This window comes from Lepisma saccharinum, chromosome 8, assembly GCF_977018435.1.
Source record: "Lepisma saccharinum chromosome 8, izLepSacc3.1, whole genome shotgun sequence".
Classification (NCBI taxonomy): Eukaryota; Metazoa; Arthropoda; class Insecta; order Zygentoma; family Lepismatidae; genus Lepisma; species Lepisma saccharinum.
In genome coordinates this window covers 54,276,740-54,289,641 of record NC_139236.1, presented here as the reverse complement: position 1 = coordinate 54,289,641, position 12,902 = coordinate 54,276,740, and the positions used below count along the sequence as shown (strand labels likewise).

At 36.6% G+C, this 12,902-nt stretch overlaps 1 protein-coding gene across 1 annotated transcript in view; it reads right to left on the bottom strand.

Moving 5' to 3' along the window:
- LOC145991784 (nose resistant to fluoxetine protein 6-like) overlaps positions 1–12,902 on the bottom strand; it is a 32,495-nt gene extending 19,593 nt beyond the window's left edge. Inside the window, exons 1-6 of the mRNA XM_083127835.1 lie at positions 12,689–12,902; positions 8,944–9,122; positions 7,872–8,053; positions 4,046–4,266; positions 1,322–1,489; positions 416–509 (exon numbers count right to left, since the gene is read on the bottom strand). Coding sequence (XP_082983961.1) covers positions 416–509; positions 1,322–1,489; positions 4,046–4,266; positions 7,872–8,053; positions 8,944–9,122; positions 12,689–12,902 — 1,058 coding nt within the window. The remainder of the gene's footprint in view (positions 1–415; positions 510–1,321; positions 1,490–4,045; positions 4,267–7,871; positions 8,054–8,943; positions 9,123–12,688) is intronic.

Genomic DNA, 12,902 nt, shown 5'->3' with positions numbered 1-12,902 from the left:
TCTTCAATCATTTGTAGAATGTCACATGTCTGGAAGTAGTGTGAAGTGAGTTTCAAACACACAGCATTTTTAAAAATCCGCTTTAGATTGAAAAGATTTGAGCGCTATATCAATTTTTCCAATATTTTTGCAAGCGCTTTGGCTCCTCCTTTCTACTCGATGAGAATGCATAATATAAATAAATGCGAACAATGTCTTGCGAAGAGAATTAACGATATAATTAATTGTGAAAGAATCCCATATGTGAATAATATTTTGGAGCTAATATTTACATTTGACTTTGCAGATCAACTTAACAAAAATCTTGAATGTTTATTTCTCAAAACATAACTGCTACTCACTTATTCATTACTCCCACACAGATTGTGCCTTTATGTACGCATATTGTTATAAGAAGATAAAATTATTAACGTACCTAGCAAGGAAAAAAGTGTCCACTGCGTACACAGCGTTCATGCTGTAGATATATAAAGCAGAGTCACGGAACTCCGTTACCGCCATTTTATTGTCTGAAATACAAATGAAGGACAGTTTAGTCATTGCGCTACTGAACAAGGAATCAAGCAAGTAACACAGCAAAAATAAGAATTACGTGTAACAATGTTATTCTAATTGGCTAGATCGCTCAAGAGTTAGTAACCAATGAACTTTCGATATGTCAGGATCTGATTACTACCCATGAAGCATACCCTGATACACATTAAAAGAACAGCTCCAACTTGCTTTAATTTTAATAAATGTAAAGAAATATTGGGTACCGGCTGAGTGTTTTTAATGTGAAATCTTAAGCTGAAACTATTATACCCGTTGGCAAAGGCATTCCTAGGGAGAATAGGTACGAGTTACAGCTTCCACCATATTTTTGACTCGGCTATCATAAAAAAATGTCAAATGTAGGAAATATTGCAAAATATGGAATTGGCTGTCAAGAAAGGAAGCCATAACAAAGTGACGGCGCCAGAAAAATAAAATAGTGGTGGCTGCAATATTTTCTGAAGGGGCAATCACTTTTAATATACCTCTAAATACTATAAAAATGCATATTATGGCTAAAATAGCATTTTTTATCTATCCTTCTTGTTTGTGGAGGGACTGGTCAATCAGGGCCTTCTACTCCATTTGTTCTTCCTCTGACGTCGTTACTGCCATAATCTCAAATCTTGTCAAGAAATTACTAGAAACACTACGGCAATCGTCTAGCCATGTTTTTCTGCTACAGTGAAGCCAGATGATATCCTGGAATAAATATTATTTTGTGTTCGTCTAATATTACTTGTACACAATGTCCCGATTCCACAATGATTCCATAAATGATACTCACCCATGTAGTTGCCTGATATAAGGCTCGTGTGAAACATTATTATCCACATCATACTGATGAACCGAATTCCATGAAGAGATGGAATTTCCTTGGAGTTTTCTTCCATGTTGAATATCCACTTGCTGTTGATCCTGATGGAAAACGAAAGGAAGAGCTTCGTGAAAACACCTGCAATGGGAAGAATTTTATCCTACACTAATACTTTGATTCTGGCAAGAGAATGCTGTGCACTGGTCCATTAAAGTTCAATCACTGCATCAGTTTATCATATTGCTTTTATATCTTGCTGGGTTTGTTTTGTTTTTCTATCTATGTCATTCGCGACGATGGAGAGATTGGCAGATAAGAGGACAAACAAAATGTTCTTCTGTTGCTCAGGGTTCGAATCCAAGAACCCAGCTTGGTAGCGCGCTACGTAACAATTCTGCCACGTAGATAGGCAGTTATAAATTAATACACAACAACGTTTGAAAATACGTTACTAAAATATTAAGAAAGTATGATGTTAATGTAGCACAAAGTCAATTTTATTATACATACAATTTTTGTGTAATAATACTGAATAAATCACTGAACAAGTAGTTCTAATTTTTAAAACAGTTCTCAAAATATGAGGACACATTGTCGAGCAATTCGTATGTAGAAGCTCCTAGTTTCGATTTGTAATGCATTGTTTTATAGGTATTTCCTAGGCTAGCAACAAAATATTACACATACAGAATTCTACTAATACATATGGTCATATATAGTGAGATATTTGGGGTTCATTCCTCCATAAATGTTTCAGCAGAGATGAGCAGTTACAATAGGATTGGGAAAGAGGCTAGAATTCCTTACTGGAAATTGGCATCGTTCATTTCAAGTTACAGAAGAAAACATGTCATTTTTACAGTTAATAACATATATAAAGCTCAGTAACAAAAAAAGTGTTAGATCGAAAAGATTGAGTGCAAAATACTGGAACCATTTTTGTCTTTTAGTCCAAGGCATAAATGTTTCCACTCTTTTTGAAAAATGAGATTTATGTCAAACGGCCCACAGAATAAAGTCTACGAACATTTCACCCTAACTTTTAAATCGTTTTTCGTGAACAAAGTTTGCAAAAGTTAATAACAAAATGGAATATCTCCATTTCAGTACACTGACTGTATGATGTAAAAAATGTAAAACAGTCGTGGATCAAGTAGAAGTCTATACCCAAGGACACCGTATAATAATAATAATATAATAATAATAATAATAAATCTGAATAAAATGAGTATATTTTTATTAGCTTATAGTAGTTCTTATTTTATAATAATTGTTGGTATTATTATTTCTACTATTCAAGTTTTATCAAACAAAAATGACTGGCGAAGCACATGACAATGACGCCTCCAGAAAACAAAAATGAGTATGGACGCAGAGGGGGTAGGAAATTGTCTGGAGGTCAGTCACATTAAAAAAAGCGCCCCAAAACACACATACAAAATACATAAGGTCTAAGGAGACGCACTCTCCCTGCTCCTATCTGACCTCGCCACTAAGCATGAGTGACACTATAATGAACACTGGGGTATTCGCCTTATTCGCCTTGCACACGGTTTTAGGAATAAGATATACTTATTTAACCAATGCGGGTAGTCTAATTGTGGCTGACAGGATGCTACCGTTGTGTACAACAAAACAGTACTTTATGTTATATTCACATCATACTTTATTAATAATTTGGAAGTGATTGTGCCATTTCATACGTTTTTTATTATACTTTATACAGTTTCTATATGGGTCGTATTATCAAGTAAGTTAATGAGCCAGCATACAGATATGTTGAAATCTAAAGTAATGTCAATACAAGAAATTATTTTATATTTACTATATAGAAAATAACTCATAAATTAAACAATTTTATCAATGCAATATTGCATGTTTTAAGTTATGATAGTTTAATTATCAGGATATATAAGTGAATTACTTTCATGTTTGACATAAAGGGAACAAATTATAAAATACGTTGAGTTCCAATATCTCATTAATATAAAGTAAGTATAGTTGTGGTGAAGGTTAAGTTCCATCAGAGGCGTCTCGTGAACGCATGCGGTGCATGCTGCGCATGCGTCAATTGTGGGAAAAAGGATAGCTTGCTCTGCGACGACATTCATGAGCATTTCTACATTCTAATTTCTTCATATAGGAGAAGTATTTATTTTACACGAGAGCGCTGAACTAAGCTTATATTAAATTTCTTGGATCTGAAGTGAAAGAAAGTAATAATTCTTTTCCCACAATTGATGCATGCGTCACTTCAGATCAGATCAGAAATGTAATCATATAATCATTTCTGATCTGATCTGAAGTGACGCATGCATCAATTGTGGGAAAAGAATTATTACTTTCTTTCACTTCAGATCCAAGAAATTTAATATAAGCTTAGTTCAGCGTTCTCGTGTAAAATAAATACTTCTCCTATATGAAGAAATTAGAATGTAGAAATGCTCATGAATGTCGTCGCAGAGCAAGCTATCCTTTTTTCCACAATTGACGCATGCGCAGCATGCACCGCATGCGTTCACGAGACTCATGTGAGTTCCATTGATTTAAATATTCAATGTGGTAGCTTGTGCCTGGCATAGACACAGTGTATGTCGATTCCAGGTCCAAACACTGAAGTTTCTATTACCAACTTCGTTATTATGATGCTGCAAAGGTAATTCATAAACAATTTGTAATAGTACTGCTACTCACCACAATTTGTATGTTCTCCGTGGACTTTCTCGCATAATTTGGAAATTATTTTCCTATTTACTGTCTTCGAATTCAAAATGTCCTTAGAGGTTCCATTCGCCGGAAGGCGAATGTCCTTTTCTTGTTGCTCGTGGGAAACAATATCTTTGTCATTCCTCGACAGAAAAATATCCAGTGCCGTTCCTATCACAGTTAAAATTGCCACAGTTCCAATTATCACCCTGTGAATATATAATTAGAAAATTATTAGTAAAGTATTGTAACTTACAGGAGAAAAATTGTCCCTAAATTGTTTAAATAGCATATTATATACAGTTCGCAGTGATTAATTGTAACTTGCAGAAAATTGTACGCAATAACATCAACCAGAAAATAGAATTCCTTTCCAACCTTCCTAACGTCCATTGTTTGTCATAAACAGCTCAAAGAGAAAATCGAACATTATCCTTTAGCAAGGTAGCAACAACTAGAAATTATTTCCTGAGCACAGCTCTTTCATATTTACTAGTGTGATATCAACCTTTACCACAGTTAATATTTTCAAGGTGCACACACCCAAATCAACTCAATTAACCTAGCCTTTAGTTTCCATGTATTTATTTCCCCCTATTTTATATTATTTTGTACCTTGTAACTTCCTTCTACGTGTATTTTGTAATCCATTAGTTTTACCACCTTCAAGGGTTTGTTCTACCTCAAATTCAAATTCTTTATTTGCGTGGGCGAGGTTCAGCCTGAGGCTGTTCTGCCACCTAACCCGTGTCATAGATTACATTTAAATTTACATTTCTTATACATATGTGGTTACGGTATTAATACAGTATACAATAAAATGTACGATTTAGTTACAGAATGCTACTGTTGATCAAGTAATTGTAATAACTGTTGTAGGAATAAAATGATACAAAAATTGTGAAAGGACAACAACATAAAAATAAAAGTAAAATAAAAAATGAAAGAAAAAAGATGTAGACAAAATACATAACATAACATAAACATACAAGTTACATCATAGTATTTGAACACAGGCTGAACCTTGAGGCTGAAAAATGACCTTTTAAATAAAGGTGATTTATTATTAAGTTTCAAACAATTCTTAGTGTAAGATTTCGATTTTACTTGAGGCCACACTGTTAAAAGTGAAAGTAGATAGTAACTAAATCAATATAGTCAAGTGATATTTATTCAGGCTCGAAAATTTGCTTTATTAATATTTTTCTTCTGATTATAATATGCGCATATATTTGTGGAATGTAGGTACACCCTTGTGCAAATTAATTGAAACAAAGCATGAATTTAGTAGTTTATTGTACAAAACTCACATATACATGCATACAAAACTCACCTACACTTACATTAGTAACGGATATGACCTCCTCTATTTTTAAGCAGCATTTGAACAAGGTTTGGCATGGAGTCTACTAGTTTCGAACAGTCAATGTTGATTTTCGGATCCCTAAACCACACTTGAATGAGCGCCTGAATGAGCTTCTCCATAGTCGTACAGTCCACAGCATGGAGGCGACTTTTGCATATAGCCCACAAATTCTCAATGGGATTTACGTCTGGAGAATTCCCTGGCCAATCAAGTACCAGTATTTGCTGCTGTGTCATGAATTTCTTCACCACTTCACTAGGTCCGCGTGCAATATCCCAGTACCGTCAGGATACCTCGTTTTCAGCTCAGGAATAGCACACTTTCGTAGAACCTCAATATATTGTTGCGAGCGCATCATTCCTTCTATTGGATTCAGGCTTCCAACACCATAATAACTAAAGCATCCCCAAAACATCTTCTTTTGTGGGTGCCTGACAGACTGATCGATGTGGCAATCACGAAGCTTCTCTCCCTGTGACCTTCGAACATGCTGACTTCGCTGACCCTGTACAAAGAAATGGCTTTCGTCGGGGAATAGGACTTTTTGCCACTGGTCTTTCGTCCATTCCTTATACTTTTTTGCCCATTTATATCGATTTTGTTTCATTGTTGTCGTTAAAAGCTGTTTCTTGACAGGTCTTCTGGCTTTTTGTCTGACCGCAATAAGGCGCCTGCGAACTGTAGAGGAACTAATTTTGATTCCTTTCTCCTGCAAATCCGTTTTCAGTGCCTCACCTGTTTTGCGGGGATCCTTTTTGCTTTGTCGAAGCAAGTAAGCATCATCTCTAGGGATTGTTTTCTTCTTACGCCCTCAATTTCCTTTACCTTTAGGAGAAACCGATCCGGTTTCCTCCTGCAACTTGATGGCACCACTGACAGTTGCCAAACTCACACCAACCACTGACGCGATCTCTCTATACGTTTTAGCTGTATGTTCGTGCAAAGTTATGATCTGCGTGCGTTTTCTAGGTGTTACATCCATCTCATCCTGCGGTCGAATCACATCTGGTGAGGTTTCTAAAATCTGGTGCAATACTGCAGCTGCTTACGTCATGATTGCATCAGTCAATGAACACTACGGCGATTGGACAGGATTCTCAAATCTGATGCAATACAGTAACCTGACGTAATGATTGCATCAGCCAACAAAATAAATGATCTAACTGACTTTTAGTGTTTGTTTTGAGTACACGATTACGAGTAATGTAGAAAACATGCTTTGTTTCAATTAATTTGCACAAGGGCGTATGTGTGAAGACATAGCACGGAAACTACTAGCTTTGCATTCAACCAACATTGAAGTAAATGAGGAATCTTTTCTTACGGAGCAAGAATACGAAAGTAATGATAGCGGAAGGATACAAACATGGCTCGTGTAAGAACTCAATTACTGTTGTTACTTTTGAATATTCGGTTTAATCAAAGTTATTTTTATTCAGTTTTGACAAATCGTTTTAACAGTGCAGTGTCATTAGTTCAGACTACACCAGCCACCGTCAGTCTAGTTCCATTCCTTGTTTTAGATTCGAAGTGAATGTTTATTCATTTGTCTAAAATAAGATGTTACAGTGAGGGAGACGAGTAGATTATTTTATCTATGATTCAGCCAAAGGAAATTTGAGACTATACGAGCTTCTGTACTTCAGCTTGTGGCGGGTCAATAAGTGAGGAAAGTAAGTAGTATTGACACAAGCATTTGACAATCCTAAAGATCATTTCAGGATAGAATCATCACAGATAATGGTATATAAGCAGATCTGGAACGAAGGCAGGAAAACCTGTGCACTGACCTCCTGCTGAGAATCACCATTCGCAAGAAGTTTTGTAATAATCCGCCGAGAGGCACCAATCGCACTCTTGCTTCCACTTATTCTGCCAAAAATAATAAGAGATGGCGCTGCTGAATTTCACCGCTGTCGATATAAAAAACTGACGTCTCCACCCTTAACCTGTGGTATTATCTTCGGCTGGTAGTGTATTTTTGCTTCAAATTGAACATTGGTTTTCAACGAGGATGTCACTACAAGCATCAAACCGTGAAGTGGCCCAGGTTTTGACGCTGAGAAATTTTACAACCACTATCACGAATGTATAATGTATACAAAAGCATTTGTAGAGTTAAGTTCTGACCAAAATGAGAATACAGAATACAAGAGAAGTATTTACCTACATAATGATGATGGCTAATAACCAAATGAACGACATGACTGAACAAGACTAACATTGCGTTGATGTGATCAGAAACCATCACATTCCGTGGTGACGCTACCCGGGTCCTCAAACTAACCAAAATTGACTGAAATTTGGCACTCAATGGTCCAAACCAGCTACACATAGAATGTGGTAAGGTCAAGCGATTCAAAGATTTAGGCTACACAAATGCACACGGGGTTAGTAAAGTAATTAACCGAGAATTAAGTATTGTGGGAAACGAAGATGAATACTTACATTAGGAGAACATAGGAAGAATTCTTCAACGGTGAATATGGTTCATTGGGATTCTTTACCTTACTGATGGAAACTGTTCCTGCAAGGTAAGGAGAATTGTCGGCCGATGCTAAGACTATTTCTCTTGCGTCTTCAACGTTACATGATCTGGGAAGACAGACACCCATGCGAATTTGGCGACTCTGCAAAGAATTAGAAGTTAGGTTTCTCTTAGCAGTCACTAAACGAAGATTTCAGTTATAGCTCTTGTGGTTCCTTCGTTACTTTCATTTAATTTCATATCTCGTGTGTCCATAGACGCCAGGAAAAGGTTTGTGACGGGGTGCTTCCGCACTCTCAATCTTCACTTATAATAATAATAAACAAACCCTTAAAATTTGTTATAGGTATTAAACATTCTAATAAAGCGCTCTAATCTTGATTCTAGTTGGAATAGGTATACACTACAAACTATGATGCCCTCAGATGGTTTCTTCGTAACCTACAACTATTTTTCATTATCTACAATTTCAAGAAATAATTTATTGCAATCACGATAGCCTGTATTCTTTTTATAATAATGGCAATTGTGGATCACTTTGTGTGGAGGCGACATAAAAGGTTATCCTTTTAGAAAGGCTAAAAAGCACCTAATTATGAACAATTTTTCCAATCTTGTTTATATTTTTATATACAAACCAATGTATGTATGGGTACGTATATGTTTATAGATACACACAGCATCCTTTTTCACAGCTAATATTTTCAATATATCATCTTTCTTCATAATATCAGCTCACATACATTTTATATTACAAACATCAACATAATGAACACTAGAAAATGGTTCTCATTAAATTTCTTATTTTACATTTTTTTTTACTTTGTAGCATCTTCTTCCATATTATATTCTGTCTTAACACGGATTAGTTCTAATAAAAGCGATTTATTATTATTAGAATATTATTTTAATAAGATGTTAAATATTCGGTGGTTCTAGTTCACAAAAAGTTCTCAAATAGTTTAGACACATCAATCATGGCACTCAGCATTTATCCATCATATAGGAAGAATTACTCGACAATTTTCTCACCTCGAAGTGTTCGCGGAGAGTGACGTTGAGTTGAAAGTCGACACTGAAGAACCTCGTTTGCAAAGGTGTTTCTACTCCTGTCTCGTTGCGAGCAACCGATAGGCACAATTTGGAGGAACCAGTCCATAAATAGTTTCCCCAGAAGAACGCGGAAGGGTTCCAACCGCTAGCATCCACCACTGAAAACATAAATGAAGTTCTGTAATGGGTGCAAATTTAGAAGCAAATTTATAACTTGAATCATCGGATTTTTGTGTAATTAGACATGCTTTCCCTTTAGCCAAACAAAAATGATCAATGATGGCGAATTACGCTTTTAGAACAATATACATGAATTTCATGTTACTTTATATAGATATTGATGTATATCATATATTTTCCGTCTAAGGTTCATATTTTTTTTACATAGAATGCTGTAATGGCACTATTTCTCTAGTGTTCATTGGCTAATGTGGAACAAAACTCACAGTATGATATTCTAAACATTCTATAATTTTTTTTCCTATATTTATATTTTTCAAGTTAGTAGTTTTTGTTTTATTATACTTTCTATTCGTTGGTTTTATTATTTTGTATTGCTTTTCTGCCACTTTTGGCTAATCGCGAAGATGAGAATGACATTTATGAAAGGACAATACAAACACACATGAACAGGACACATGGCTGTGGATCCAGGAGACCAGGCTGTACTGCGTGGAAGTGCTTTCAAGCCGGACACCCTCTAGATGGTAGCGCGACAATGAGTTGCCCTAATGATAATGACCCTGGCGAACTTTAATTTATTATTATTATTATTATTATTATTATTATTATTACGTCTTGATATTGAAAGCAAATGCTACACAGATTATCGAAAATCTCACTAGATCAGTTAGAGAAACTACGAGCGCAACAGTGTCTGAAAAATTGACTGCTTCAGAGAAAGGAAATCAATGACAGCTGCTTTGCCGGTGGACGTGAGTTTAAAAAGTGAAGTTGATGCTGGGAAAACTCGTTCCTCGCACGTGGGTTGCGGCCTTCGGCCTCTTGCAACTTCTTTAACATTCGCGACCTACATTTGAAGAATTTCTACATAGTTTTAATCTTCTGATATATTCACTGTGGTGCATCATGCTTGCCGCCCCGAGGGCGCAGTGGTAGCGTCGTCGCCTTGTCATCAAGGGGTCCCGGGTTCGATACCCGTTAGGGCACATAGTGTTTCGGATTCCACTTTAAACTTTAGGCCCAGTCCCGATTAGCCTTACTGTACATAAAGTGGACTTAACACCAATTCAATCAATCAATCAAAGCATCATGCCTCAGTAAATAGTTCGTGGTGTTGTAGCTTACAGATTGTAGCATTTGTACTTCTTGGTATTTAGCGTCGCTTTTCTGCCACTTTTGGCTGATTGCGAAGATGAGGATGAACGATGATTACATGGAATTGATGAGAAAACGCTGACTCGAACCCATAATCTTCGATCCCTCATCTCCCTCTGCCACAGACTGACACATAACTAATTATCTAACATAAGTTTGTGTGTCGGTGTGTTTTATATTGGTTGGTTTTATCTTAATTTGCCTTTCTGCCATTTTTGAGTAATCGTGAAGGTGAGAATGAATGGTCGATGAAGGGCATATTTCGACGACACAATACAAGCCGCACAGTGGGTTATCATAACCGTGGGACCAGTTGCTATAGCCTCGTTGGTGCAAGAAGCAGTTACAGGGGTGTACTAGGGTGAAGTGAAGTTGACTTTTGGGTGCTTTCAGAAAAGGTCACCCCTTACACCGGTGGAGGGTATGTATGTAGTTAGCAAGCAATGCATTATTTTCAAAGACATAGCAAATACATTCTCAGATTATAAATGCCTTGTGTCCACCTTGCCTCTTATTCATTAAAGACATTAAATTCAACAATGTTATACAAAGTGAAATGTCCGTTCATGACGCCAGATAAAAATCGAATGAGGAGACAGAACAGCAAGTATTTTTTTTTTATTTATGTGCAACACTTGTCAACGAATATTTCTTTACTTACCAATTTATTTGTATGCAAAAGAGGAAGAGCGTTTGTTTCGGGATGTCCACCCCCATTTCAACCCTAAACAACACAGTAGAAAACATGGACCTTCATTTGCTTGCATAAAGTCGTCCCTACCGATCTCTTTGGCCGTGGGATATCTCGTGGTTTTCTGAATTATTATCCTTTGCGAGGGAAGAAGGAAACTAAGTCCTCTATTATGGTGAAAACCAAAGAAAGTTCGCGATGTGCATGTGATATCGGCGAGAGATATTGAGAGGGAAAGGAATTGATTGGAGGGAAATTCGCTTTTTCCTCTTTCATTGTCTCTTGGCCATTGACAGTTGCCCCTGGGTTCATGCATTGGAGGAAACAATCTTTGACATTTACAAGCCATAATGGTAGGAAATACGAACAAATGTTCATACTATTCTCCATCTACTGCAAGAACGAAGTAAACAAAATCACATGACTTCTGAGAAATAGTCCATTTCTATGTGCTAATTCGGATGTTATTTTCGCCATGATGTATGTAGGATTAAGTGGCCCCTTGTGGGCGCACATGCATGTATATGTGTGCGTGTGTATGTGTGTGTGTGTATGTATGCATGTGTGTGCATAGCCCCCTCCCATTTGGTCCAGTATTTCTAAGAAAAAGAATGACAAAGGCAGGAAAGGATTGCAAATTGAGGACTGACTACTAAAAAAAAAGTACACGTAACTAACTCCCTTTCGAAAAATCCTGAGCAAGCCACTGTTTGTGTGTTAAATGAGGGGTACAGTATAATGGATAACCTTCTCGGAAAGCACTTAAATGTCAACCTCCCTCCATGCAGTACACCCCGGTAAACTTCATCGGTGCAGGCCAACGAGGGTCTGGCGGCTGTACCTACATACATCCAGTATAATCTCCTCTAGGGCTGTGTGTTGTCCTATGTTTTGTTCTTACATGTGCTGAGTGTCTGTTTACGGCCTCGGCTTGTAAACTAAGTAAGTAGATTTTAGTTCTAAGAGAGTGTGTTCATTTCAGCTAAAGTAAAAAAAAATGACTTGATGCCGTATAATGTGACGGATAAAAGTAGCTTAAGTACTTACACACCCACAATTTTAATTCCAATCAGTTAATCAATCAGTTATAGATAAGGAGGCAGCCCTCATATTATTTGACTGTTGTAAATAGAGTAACTGTTGAGACACTCACAATTTTAATTTCATTGATATATAATGAGATAAAAAAGAATAAATAAATGTGTAAAAAATTATATAAATTAAGTGTCACAAGAAAACTTGTTTTAAAGTAACCTCTCTAAAAGAATATTTTTTATTTACTCGTTTGTTGAGGTGAAATCCCCTTAAGCAAACATTAATCAAATTGCCAATTCTCCTTCTAGCATCAATGTAAAGCGAAATTTGAGACAATATTTATGTGGAATACAGAATTGGAATTGGCATCATTAGCCGAAAGTGGAAGAAAAGTGACAATAAATAACAAAAATAGAAATACAAAAGCAAAATTTAAAAATAAAAATAAGTAAATATATATAGATATGACCATACAAAAATGTCAATAAATTGATCACAATGGAGGCGATTTTTTGTTTGTTTGCGTGTTTGTAAATCACCAAATTCACCCCCTATATCTCTAGAAAAATATTCTGCCTCTTGATTTGGGGAAGGGTGTAAAACTATGGCGGTGGATATGAGCTATGACACCAAGGATAAGGATAAACAATTCAGGCTTACTTTTCACGGCCCACAGTCGTCCTTCTTGCAGACTGGCGAGGAACGTTTCCATTTCACTGTAGCAGGAATTGGACGTCCGAACGTCTTGCAGTCCCCAAGTACCCGCCAGCCGGTAGGGGTTGTAGACATCGAAGAACCCAGTTGTGGTGACATTGGAACGGAACTCGGCGTTGACACACCAAACAAACAGCAGCAGAGCTTTCAACGTGCCCAT